Source organism: Hemibagrus wyckioides, linkage group LG12, assembly GCF_019097595.1.
Source record: "Hemibagrus wyckioides isolate EC202008001 linkage group LG12, SWU_Hwy_1.0, whole genome shotgun sequence".
In the NCBI taxonomy this organism is placed as follows: domain Eukaryota; kingdom Metazoa; phylum Chordata; class Actinopteri; order Siluriformes; family Bagridae; genus Hemibagrus; species Hemibagrus wyckioides.
In genome coordinates this window covers 2,384,754-2,397,539 of record NC_080721.1, presented here as the reverse complement: position 1 = coordinate 2,397,539, position 12,786 = coordinate 2,384,754, and the positions used below count along the sequence as shown (strand labels likewise).

General features: G+C 41.1%; 1 protein-coding gene across 5 annotated transcripts in view; it reads left to right on the top strand.

Moving 5' to 3' along the window:
* fam131ba (family with sequence similarity 131 member Ba) overlaps window positions 1-12,675 on the top strand; it is a 39,881-nt gene extending 27,206 nt beyond the window's left edge. For 2 of the 5 annotated variants that reach the window (XM_058404288.1, XM_058404289.1), the window contains 5 exons: window positions 6,448-6,666; window positions 7,810-7,950; window positions 8,534-8,826; window positions 8,980-9,237; window positions 10,552-12,675. In XM_058404288.1, coding sequence (XP_058260271.1) covers window positions 6,462-6,666; window positions 7,810-7,950; window positions 8,534-8,826; window positions 8,980-9,237; window positions 10,552-10,785 — 1,131 coding nt within the window. In that variant the 5' untranslated portion in view covers window positions 6,448-6,461 and the 3' untranslated portion in view covers window positions 10,786-12,675. Of the gene's footprint in view, window positions 1-419; window positions 523-6,447; window positions 6,667-7,809; window positions 7,951-8,533; window positions 8,827-8,979; window positions 9,238-10,551 lie in introns of all 5 variants that reach the window. The other 3 variants (XM_058404287.1, XM_058404286.1, XM_058404285.1) reach the window with 3 other exon arrangements.
* Window positions 12,676-12,786: the final 111 nt, after the last annotated feature.

Sequence of the window (12,786 nt, the reverse complement as noted above, 5' to 3'; positions counted from 1 at the left end):
AGATCGCAGGGATTGTAAAAATAAACGGTGCGCAAAATGTCACATGATATTTAATAAATTGGAAATAAAACAGACTATCCCGCTAGTACTAGTGGGTGTGGTCTGGTGTTGTGTTATTCTTATTATTTTCTCGCATTTCTGACCCTTTTTTTTCCCCCAGAAAGATTGTCGTTACAGTATTTACAGTAGTATCAATGCATTAACTAGAGAACTAAAGAAATAGATGTGTGTGCTTTCACTGGATTTAATGTAAATAATATGACCTGCTGTATGGATAATTAATATCCTTCCTAAACATGACTGTAGTGTATAAATAACTCAGTGTGTCCATGTCTTTCTTTCTTTAATACTCATTCCTTTCCTTTCTTCCTCCATGTCTTCTATGTATATTCTCTCCTTGCATCATTTCTATCTGCCAGCTGTCTATGGAGGACACCACCTCCATCTTGCCTCGTCTCAAACGGAACTCCAACGCCTATGGGATTGGAGCTCTGGCTAAGTCCTCTCTGTCAGGTGTGTCAGGTGTGTGTCTGTCCCGGTAGATGGTAACTGACCCCATGTTGGCTCCAGTGGAGGAGATGGCGAGTGGAGCCAACATGGCTGCCCCTGTGGGTCTTCCCTTCCCTTTTCCAGTTTCATATCCTGCTGCCATTAAATTAGTGCTTGTCAATGGTCACAGCTAGCCATTGATGGAAGCCCAATCAGATCCAAGCAGAGCACAAACAACAGTTCATTTAATTGCACAACCCATTAACCACAGGCTTGCTGCTGGGAATTGTTTGTTTTTATCAGTGGTGATTGTTTTTCAGTGTTGATGTAGAGTCTTTGTGGTTTTGTCCGGTGTGCTAATGTGAGTTTACTGCAGTGTCGTGAATATTACTATTGTCTTGTGCTTCGTGCGTGAGAGTTATACTGACCGATCACCTGTACCCTCATGGGAATGGTCTCTTCCAGGATGCCCTCGTCACTGGGACCCGAGGAGTTTTTAAATGGTTTGATTAGTAAAAAAGGTTTCAGATATCATGGCTACAACCCAGATATCAACTCAATTAAACCCCAACATGTTAGGGATCAGTGTCCACCATAATACACCAAATGAGGGAATAACAGGAAGGAAGGAAGGAAGGAAGGAAGGAAGGAAGGAAGGAAGGAAGGGAGGGAGGGAGGGAGGGAGGGAGGGAGGGAGGGAGGGAGGGAGGGAGGAAGGAAGGGAGGAAGGAAGGAAAAAGAATGGAAGGAAGGGAGGAAGGAAGGAAAAAGAATGGAAGGAAGGGAGGAAGGAAGGAAAAAGAATGGAAGGAAGGGAGGAAGGAAGGAAAAAGAATGGAATGAAGGGAGGAAGGAAGGAAAAAGAATGGAATGAAGGGAGGAAGGAAGGAAGGAAGGAAGGAAGGAAGGAAGGAAGGAAGGGAGAAAGGAAGGAAGAGAGAAAGGAAGGAAGGGAGAAAGGAAGGAAGGGAGAAAGGAAGGAAGAGAGAAAGGAAGGAAGGGAGAGAGGAAGGAAGGGAGAGAGAAAGGAAGGAAGGGAGAAAGGAAGGAAGGGAGAAAGGAAGGAAGAGAGAAAGGTAGGAAGGGAGAAAGGAAAGAAGAAAGGGTAAAGCAGGAAGGATGGAAGGAAAGAAAAAGAATGGAAGGAAGTAAGGTTAAGAGTTTAACTGTAGTTATAGCATTGATTATTAATATAATTGGAAAGTCCTCACAAGGAAAACTGAAGGTGTAATAATGCTGTTTAACAAATCCCTGGATATTTCAGAATAATTAAACACACTGAGTTGCACTTAAATATGGCAAAATGATGATGATTATATTTGAAGTTCTACTTATACACATTTTAGTCAGCCAGGTCTTTTATTTGTTTCTGGCCCTAGCGGGGTATTTCTAGCCAGACGTTAACAGCAAAGTTGTCATGGCATGACTGTGACCTCATGCTCCTAGCCTATAAAAAGCTTCCTTGACGTCATACTTGTCCTTGTTCCAATTCCTGTCACGCTGAGGAGTGGGAACAGGGGATTCACGATGCTAAGAAGTGCTTAAAGTCTTTAAAATTCACATCATATCTGCACTGTCGAGCACAGGGCATTCAATATTATGACTTAGCTAACTTGGCTAGTCTTTTCACAGAAGTCTCACTGTTTACCAAAACAACCTGCTAATACTAACTAATACTAATTAGCTAAAACTAATGAATGCTAATGAAAAAAATGATAGATAGACTATAAACTATGACACAAGCAACTGTTAGCCTTTTTTTAAGCTAGCTAGGTTAACTTTTGCAACAGTTTTAAACAATCTAGCTAGCTAATATTGGATACTGCTAGTTAGCTAATGTTAACTCTATAACCAGTGAAATAAAAATGACAAGTTATAAAGTTTTCATTACTTTGGCTAATAAGATTTATTTGAAAAACAAGAAGCTTGTCTTTACAGTGTGAGCTAGCTTCCAAGTCTTTACAGTGTGAGCTCGCTTCTAAGAATTAGCAAGCCCACTATGCTTTTCTCTTTCTTCCTCTGCTTCGGATGAACCCAGGAACCGTCACTATACCATGTCAGAGTCTAGCTAGCTTAAACAAAGCTCAGTTCTGTGATGTATTCAGTGAGTCTGTACATTAGCACAATCATTTCTGCATCCTGGAATATGTGAGGATTAAGATCTGTTTAAAAAGTAACACAGTACGTGGATGTAGAATAATTTACACCACAATAGGGCCCCTTTCTGGAAACCACAGGACCTTAAGGGGCTGAACGAGGCAGCATTAGCATATGGGCTTCAAAATAAAAGCTGTGACCCCAGAAACCCCTTGAGGAGATCGTTCTGTAGATACTGTAGGATGAACTAGCGATGAATTTAATCCTCAGTAAAAGAGACTGAGTGATTCTCATCTTCTGTAGAGAGCAGTATCGTTGCGTCAGCGATGGTGTAGCAGCACTTAAGTGTTTTTTATTATAAAATACGATCACTATCAGCACTTGAGTGGAGCTCACTCCAGTAAGGATCAGCGTCACGACCGAACGGCTTGAGAGGGGAAAAAATGTTACAGAGAACAGAAAGAGGCAAAGTTTAACATCCAAATCTGCTGAAAAATATTGCTAGGTTCTCAAAGATGCTTTGAAGCTCACATCCTTATGACACTGGCTTCAAAATGTCATGATGGTGGCAGACAGTGCTGTCTAACACACTGATTCAAAATCTCCATTACGCAGATGTTTAAATGGGTTGACCTCTGGTTCCTCCTCCTTCCTGCCCTACGGATGTGTCATCGTCATGCTGGACAAGGCCACTCCCATCAGGATGTACTGTATATACTGTATATAATATCACAGGTTAATCATACATATAAAAATATATGTGTGTATTTGAGTGTGTGTGTGTGTGTGTGTGGGAGTGGCAACCTGGGCAAACCCTTCACATGCTGACATTTAACATGAAGTAATCATTGATTTATTTAAAATAATATATGTTACAACACAGTGAAAGAGTGCAGGGTCAGCCATGATGTAGTGCCCCGGAGCATCATGTGAGGGTTAAGAGACTTGATCATAAGCACTTGAGCTACCATTGCCCCAGGTTTTCACATATCCTATATCTCACATATCAGCCATGATAAGGCATCATGAGAGCAGGGGCCCAAAAATGGCAGTTTGGTACTTCTTGGGCTTGAACCCTGACCTTCCAAACAACAGTCCAGAGCCCCTTTGTACTGAAATAGCCCTTGCCCCCTTGAGGTAGCACTGCCCCAGATTTTCACATATCCCAGCTTTGGGTCAGCTATGATAAGGCAGACCTGGAGCAGGGGCCCAACAGTGGTAGTTTGGCAGTGCAGGGGCCAAACAGTGGTAGTTTGGCAGTGCTTGGGCTTGAACCCTGACCTTCCGATCAACAGTCCAGAGCCTCCTTGAGCTACCACTGAGCTACCCCCTGCACCCTTGAGGTATTACTACCTCAGGTTGCCACATATCCTCGAGATCAGAGCACAGGGTCAGCCATGATAAGGCAGGGAGCAGGGAGGGTTAAGGGCCATGCTCAGGGGCCCAACAGCAGTAGCTTATCAGTGGTGAGGCTTGAACCCTGACCATCCGATCAGCAGTCCAGAACCCCCTTGAGGTACCACTGCCAAAAGATTTTCACATATCCCAGCTTTGGGTCAGTTTTGCAGTGCTTGGGCTTGAAACCTGACCTTCAGATCAACAGCCCAGAGCCTCCTTGAGCTACCCCCTGCACCCTTGAGGTATTACTACCTCAGGTTGTCACATATCCTCGAGATCAGAGCACATGGTCAGCCATGATAAGGCAGGGAGCAGGGAGGGTTAAGGGCCATGCTCAGGGGCCCAACAGCAGTAGCTTATCAGTGGTGAGGCTTGAACCCTGACCATCCGATCAATAGTCCAGAGCCCCCTTAAACTACCACTGAGGTACACCTTGCCCCCTTGAGGTACCACTGCCCCAGATTTTCACATATCTTTCACATATCATATATCCCAGCTGTGGGTCAGCTTGGCAGTGCTTGGGCTTGACCTTCTGATCAATGGCCCAGAGCCTCCTTGAGTTATCACTGAGCTACCCCTTGCACCCTTGAGGTACTAGGGTCAGCTATGATAAGACAGGAAGCAGGGCCATGCTCAGGGGCCCAACAGCAGTAGCTTGTCAGTGGTGAGGCTTGAACCCCTAACCTTCCTGTCACCACTTCAATCTTACCCACCGCTTCCCTAATACCAAGTTTTCCTGAACTGACGTATAATTGATTGCGTCGTATCACCGTAAGAAAATTTGTAACCCCAGATCAGCCTGGTCACAGCATTTGAACATGATGTCTCTTGTCTCAACTGATCGTGGACACGGAAATAATCGAAATAATTCGGCTTGTTCTGCTGATTAAATTTTTCATTTTTCTAGTTTCTATTTCCCAACAATTTGTCATCGTACTATGAAGCGGTCAGTTGATGTGAAGACTACTGGTTGCCATAGTGATAGTGTTTATCAGTGGGTGGAGCAACTAGCATTCCGAATCAGTTTTCTTCTTGCGGCTAAATCGAAAAACATTCTGGAGAGAGTTTTGTTGTTTGTGTATAAAATTCAGCAGTGTTTATCTGCATCCTATCATACGAGATAACGGAGAAGCAGCGTGTGCTCTTTGTCACGGATCATCTTCACTCCCATCAGTAGTCGCTTCCCGGGTCGCTTGCATGGATATTTGCATGGACACGCCCACATCTAGTCAGCAGTCACTGTCTCAAGCTCTTATTGAAAATGAATCTCCACTTGCTTTATCGCTGCGACTCTCTGGATTTGTGTAAACGTAGCATTATGTGTGTTTCGATCTGACAAACGATCAAGGCTTTAGACACGCTTAGAAAGACTCACTGCTCCGGTAATTAAACTGGCTCCATATCCAACATGATCGTTGCAGGCAAGGTTCATAAATAGACTAAATAAAAACATCTCCATGTCGTTTGAGTGAAATATACAATATCTGGTATCTCCAAGCAGACGTGTCAAAGAACATTACTGACAGAAAAAGTTTTTCAGGTGGTTTCCAGAATTTAATCTTAGTGACTTCATCATTTTTTGCTGTTCAGCCTCAGCAACATCCAGTGGGTTTTCCCAGGCCATGCCTCTCTCTCTCTCTCTCTCTCTCTCTCTCTGTCTCTGTCTCTCACACAAACACACACACACACATACACACACAGTTTTTCTAGGTTAATCCTGAGAAAGGGGTGGCATGGTGTTGCGTAGCATTGCCACCTCACAGCTCCAGGGTGTCTGGTCATCCTGGCTCATCAATACACTGGATACTGAAGATGAAGGAATGATTTCCGAGGAAGAAAAACTGCAAATAGAATGTCTTTTGGTGTTATTGTGTAGTTTATCATGAGAAACGAATCATAAGATGCACTAATGTGGCTTTTTTTGCAGAAATTTATTCCTTCTGTACTTTTATATTTTTCTTATTATCTTAATTATTATCATAAGAACATAAATCATGTTTAGTAATAAATTCTGGAGAATAAAGTGTCTAGAATCAATTTTTCCTTCCTGCTTGTAAGGAAAGCTGCGGGTGTCACCTTTTCATTTTCAAAAAATCAATAATGCCTGTTGCTAGACTTCAATAAGAACTAATATAGAAAAGATGTAGGTTATTTGTTTGTTTGTGACTCAGTTATTGTAACAAAAAAAATCATTATTCATAATACATTGCCTCGATACGCTCATTACCCTTCATTCAGAAGCATGCAGAGCCACAGCTGTGTCCAGACGTCATGTACTACAGAACATCCTGCTAGTAGATTTCTCTCAGTAGGCAGGATTTAACATACTGATGATAGATGACGTGAGTCCAGTCATGTAGCCTTGAGCAACAATCAACATGACTGAAGAATTACACACTGACCAGTGAAAGCGACCGCTTCCTGTTTGTTTTATACTTAATCTTTGTGTCTGTTTGTATGTAGGTGTGACCAGGTCCATGAAAGACAAGGTAACTAAACCTACAGCTATGGCTCAAGGCCGTGTAGCCCACATGATAGAGTGGCAGAGTTGGGGCAAACCATCTGCTGGGCCAATAGGGGGAGCAGGTCTGTCCAACCTGCACCGCGAGAGGGAGAGAAGACTTGAGAACGACGCCTACAGTGACCTGAGTGATGGGGAGAAGGAGGCACGAATGGCTGCTGGTAAAACTGATTCAACAAAAGATTTTCAAATCATTTTAAACATTGTGGTCAAATCAAAGAAATACAGTGGAACCTCGGCATACGGATTTAATCCGTGCTGGAGGCAAGTTCTTAAGGCGAAAATTTGGATTACGAAACCAATCTTCCCATAATAAATAAAGTAAATGCAGATAATCCGTTCCAGTCAAAAAAAATTGTAAACTCACTTCGCTTGGTGTTCCACTGACGCTAACAAGTTTTGAACGGCTCCCGGTCGTACGCCTGACTTAGCATGCAAATGTCTTGCAAAATTTCAATTCTTGTCTTGAAAATTAATAAAGGAGGGCGTTTGTATGCCAAGGTTCCACTGTACTTACATCAAAGAAGAAACCTTTATTCGTTATATACAGCATTACAGCACACTGGAATTATTTTTTCACATATCCCAGCTTGTTAGAAAGCTGGAATCAGAGCACAGGGTCAGTCACGGACAACCCCAACCATCACCACACTTACATTACAGCACAGTGGGATTCTTTTTTTCACATATCTCAGCTGAGGAAGTTGGGGTCAGAGTGCAGGGGCAGCTGTGATACAGTGCCCCTGGAGCAGGGAGGATTAAGGGCCTTGCTCAGGGGCCCAACAGTAGAGCTGGGGCTTGAACGCCGATCCTCCAATTAACACCCCAAAGCCTTAACCACCTGAACTACCATTGCCCCCAGTGTGCTAGCAGATGAGTGCATGATCAGCTTCTCTATGAAACTATTTTTATTATTCAAAATAGTCAATTAAAAGCAAAATATAATGTAATAGGCTACAGCACAGGCAAACAGGATGTGGGGCATGTGGTACTTTAGTGGTTAAAGTGCTGGACTACTGATCAGAAAGTTGTGAGTTCAAATCCACAAACCCCAAGGTAAGTTGCTCAGGATAAGGTGTCTGACCAGTGCCAGAAATGTTTATTCAAATTACATTATGGTACATTCTTGTTATGATGACTAGGGAAAGGAGGAAAATCCACCACTTTACCTACAGCTTTACTGACTTAAACTCTTTCCACATCACTGATGATGTTTCTTTGAGGCCGGAATTTCAGTTTGTCTAATTTTCCGATTACGTTTAATCCACCATGACTGTACAATTTCATTTCTTTGTCTTTAACAGGAGTGATGCAGCAGTTTGCGATCTCTGAGGCCACGTTGCTGGCGTGGAATTCTATGGATGGGGAAAGTTTCTGTGCTGACTCCAACCAGGGCAGTGTAGCACACCTCAGTGAAGTTAATCAGGAGAGCATTACCAGCAGAGGTGAAGATAATCAGCAGATACTGAGTCTGTTAGATATAGGTTTATAATCATGATCTGAGGATCTGAAATTATTGAGTAAAATGAAACATTTTAAACCATTATATATATGTTGGTACCTTTGTCGTTTTATTTAAGTGACTAGTTTTTGGTGTGGAGTGCTTATATTTGGGGTCAGTAAGCGTATAACTGAATTACATGCGCTACAGTGAATCAGACCGAGATTTTCTCGGATCTGTTGGGTCAGCAAGATTCACTTACAATTTCAGTTCACTTCATCAGCATTTCGGGGGATGAGAAGATGTCAAGAAGTTTCAAGTCTGATGCTTCTAGGCAAATATACAGTTTAGGTCAGACTTTATTTGGTATTTGGGAAATGAGGAAAAGACAAAATAAACTGCTAGAGCAGAAATGATGCATTTTACGGAAAATAAGACTTTTCACAGATATTGAGAGACAACACTGAATTAAACTAAGCTACAGGACTGAACTAAGCTAACGTACTAATGTGTTTTTATCATTTAATCAGAATGCAGTGACCAATGGTCCTCTTTACCACCTTTTTCTGATGACTTGTGTACTTTAGATCAACCTTTGCATCATTCGTCTGCAGAAGTCTGGCCTCACACCTACGTGTCCCAGGGTCTGTACTGCCTTTCGTCCTCTGATGCTTGGGAGCCAATCAGCAATGAGCTATCAGGCATGGCTTCTCCTGCAGCTGGCTCCTACATAGCCAGTGGGGCTTCTGGAGAAGGTTATGATTGCTCTACTCACTATCTGTCCCAGCAGCAGCTTGCACTTCAGCAGCAGAGCCACTTACAGCAGCTGCAGCAGATGCAGCAGTACCAGCAGCACCAACTCATGCAGTACCAGCAACAGGTTAGAACATTTCATGTAGAGCTACAAATAGATGACCTTAAAGGGAACAGCAGCAGCGATACTAGTGCTAGTGTGACACAAAGGCTATTAACTATAAAGTACATGCACTAGGGCTGTGGATTTTTGTGTATGTTAACTGTGTTTCCTTTCCAGTCACTGGAACACCGGCTACACAGCACCTCTCATTCTTTGCAAGCGACACCCAATAGCACCATTCATAGCTTGGGCCCACCCACTCATCCACGATTGGCTGATTTGTGGGCAGCAGCACAAGTGGAGCCACATCAGATGGAAATGATGGGACACATGAGCATAGCCTTGGCAGAAATGGGAACGCCGGAATCATATGGTGAGGAAGTAGTTACAGAAAACGAGTGCATCCCGGAGCAGCAAGAGGAAGAAGAAGCTAAGGTGTGTTCTTTGCTGTTTCGCAAAAAAAAAATACCGTAGTAGTCTGTTTTAAAATGTAATTATATTTGCTCTATATGTTGACTTAAAATAACTGAAATGAATCAATCAACATGTGACTATAGAATAACTGACAGTCATACAGATGTTTTGAACTCTTACATCCTGTAAGCCCCGCCCCCCTTTCATCACATCTAACATCAGTGATCTCTCATCTCTTGCTTTTCCTGCTTTAAATTTCTGTCAATGTAAATATTTTACGTTCATTACGTGAAATAAAGCTAGCAACATGTGTTCGATAAGAATACAGTGTATTTAACATCCGTTACTAAAAAAATAAACCTAAAAGAAAAGAATAACCCTTTCTCCCATTACACTGGGGCTCCGTCAGAATGGAAATCTTATCAGATATTTTCAATCAGTATAAACATGAGTGCATGATCAGCTTCTCTATGAATCTCCAAAAAACACTGGAACAGTGATAAAACAAAGACAGAGACAGCAAAGCTGAGGCTTTTCTTTAGAGTAAGACACTGATGGTGATTATTAGAGTCATAAAAAAACTCAGTCAAGCCCAGTGATGTAGAAACAAGGAGTATAACTAGACTATGAGGTACATGAGGTATACACTACCAGTCAAAAGTTTGGACACACCTTCTAATTCCATGGTGTTTCCTGATGTTTATTTCTTTCTACATTGTAAAACAATGCTGAAGGCGGCTGAAATCCACAATAATCTAGTTTGAACAGTTGATATTGAGATATGTCTGCTACTGATGCTCTGTAAAGCCTTCATAACGGCTCTAATCTGAGGTGCTGTTAATTGGTGATTTCTGAGGCTGGTCACTCTAAATGAACTTCTCCTCTGCAGCAGAGGTCAGTTTTGGTCTTGCTTTCCTGGGATGGTCTTCATGTGAGCCAGTTTCATCATGGGGCTTGATGGGTTCTGCAAATGCACTTGACAATACTGTTCTTGCAAGAACTATTCCAGAACACCTGACCTTCGTGTCTTAAAATAACAACTGACTGTTTTTTGTTGTCATTACATATGGATTACTGAAGTCCATGTGTGTTATTTCATAGTTTTGAAATCTCCAGTATTGTTCTAGAATGTAGAAAATAAATCCCTAAACAAAAAACGTTGAATTAAAAGGTGTGTCCAAACTTTTGACTGGTAGTGTATGAGGAAGAACTTTGTGAAGACATTTTGTGTCGTGGATAGCCTGCATATTCATTTCAGATTGAGATCTTAGATATAGAAGAAAGAAACAAGTTCTTTGGTGATAATAATGAGCTGGCTTTCTTTTCTTATTCAAGGAGGATGACGTCACATTAACGCTGGAACCTGAGGCCATGTCCATGACGCCAGTTTTGACCACACAGCCTCATAGAGAGGGTCCGATGCCTGGAGGTGTGAGTCCGTCCCTGTCACACCCAGAGCCGATGCCTGAGCACATGACCTTCGAGGTCACATCCTGCATCATCCAATCCCTGGAAGAGAAAGAAGAGGAAGTGGAGGATGGGGCTGTGGTTGTCGTGGCAACCAATTAACAGCTTTGTTTGATTTTTGTTTGTTTTTTTTTTCAAGAGGATTACCGAAAGAAACTTTTCAAAAGATGGAACTATCTCTACTGAAATAATCAACTAATTACGCTAATGTATAACCGACCGCACCCGAGGTGTATGTTCTCATTTTTTTTGTCAATCAGACAGTGGAGGACTCCGCCGTGAGACGCACTGAATCGAATTATATGTTCTTCAAGATTGATAAAAGGACATAATCATAAAAAATTGCGCAGGGGACACGCTAACTGAGAGGATAAAGGTGGAGATGTAGATGTGTGATATCTTCGCCAGAGGACGAGACACGAAAAGAAACTAAAGAAAACAGTGCAATACTAACATACCAAGACAACCAAAAGAAAGTGCATGCATTCTGAATATTTAAGTGACTGAATTACCAGTATACATATATAGTAATAACTGAAATTGATTTTTGTAATAAAATTTAAAAAGCCAAGAAAATATGATGTATTTCTATGTACATACAATATGTATGTTTCTATGTGTGTATGTTGGTATGACTGTATGACTGCATGTATGTATAAAGGTATATTCTCAAAACCATCATCTGTTTATTCACCATTTGGCAATAATGTTGTGTGACGTGTCTCATATGTATTTTACATCCAGCAGCCACACACACACACACACACACTCTTCATATACACAAGCACAATACTGCCCTGGAGACAGCATTATACTGTTCATCACCGATACGTATAAGACTTATGCACTATTACGAATATATAAGAATGTATGCTATGGTTTTGGTTGGTGACTACATTTTTGTTCCATCAGGTTTTTATTTTATTTTTTTTCTTATTTGGCTCCATATTGAATAATCACAATTATTGTAAACAGTTGAAAACTGAAGACCGCTCCAGCTCCAGCTTCAATCAATCACCAGTCTCAGTATAAAACCTGCAGAATGAGTGATTTAGTAGACCTGAACGGAAGACAGAAAAGCGATCTTTAAACGCACAGCAGCTGTGGGAAAAGTAACCAAAGGATGGTCTGACCACCAGAGAAACAACAAACAGATAACCTTCTTGGGTGTAAAGCAGCTATAAATAAGCACAGTGTTACAGCAAAGTCCAGTCAGTTAGCAAGTCAACTCCTACTGTGATCCTTTTGGGGGGAAAAAATAATTTTAAAAAATTGAAGTTGTGCATTATTTTCTTGTCATATTGACAGACCGGATGACTGTGGACAATAACGGATGAAAGTGAAGGAAAGAAGGTGCTATTAACCGATTGTAGGCTTCGATCTAATTATCTTGAAGAGTTTCCTGTTTACTGGGTGGACAAGAACGATTTTCTCAGAAATGACAGAAGATATCTAGATATCTAGAAAATATTTGTGGAGAATGGATCCATAAAAGAATGTATTTCACTAATGCAGGGATAATCCTGTGGTTGAAGTAGAATTCTGTGACAAAGCCGTGTTTATTTATTTAGTTATTTAATTTATTTATTTATTTATTTATTTTTGGTGATGAAGTCCATTATGCAACTTGAGCAATGTTTATTTATTTATTTTATTTATTTACTTTTAAATAACTACATCATTACACAAAATTTAAAAAAAAGAAAAGAAAAAGTGTCTATAAGGTGGACAAAAGGCTTTATTAGGATGATATTATTATTATATTGTATTGGGAACGGAAAGATGTCATATATGCATTTTTATTACCTTAACATGAGAGAAAGTCAATAAGTGGATTTGGTGTATAAAAGGAGATTTAAACCGTGACTTTATTTAAAAAGAAATAAGAGGAACATAAATTCTAAAAGTGATATAAGGTGGAATTATTATGAGAGGTCAGGGCATGATATCTCCTATGTGTGTATTTTTATGTGTTGTAAATAAAGGCCTTACTGTGAGTGAGTGGCACTGTATGATTGGCAAAGGAAAAATCCATGTGTACACACACACACACACACACACACACACACTGGCCAAATATACCAGATTCAAAAGTCTCTATAA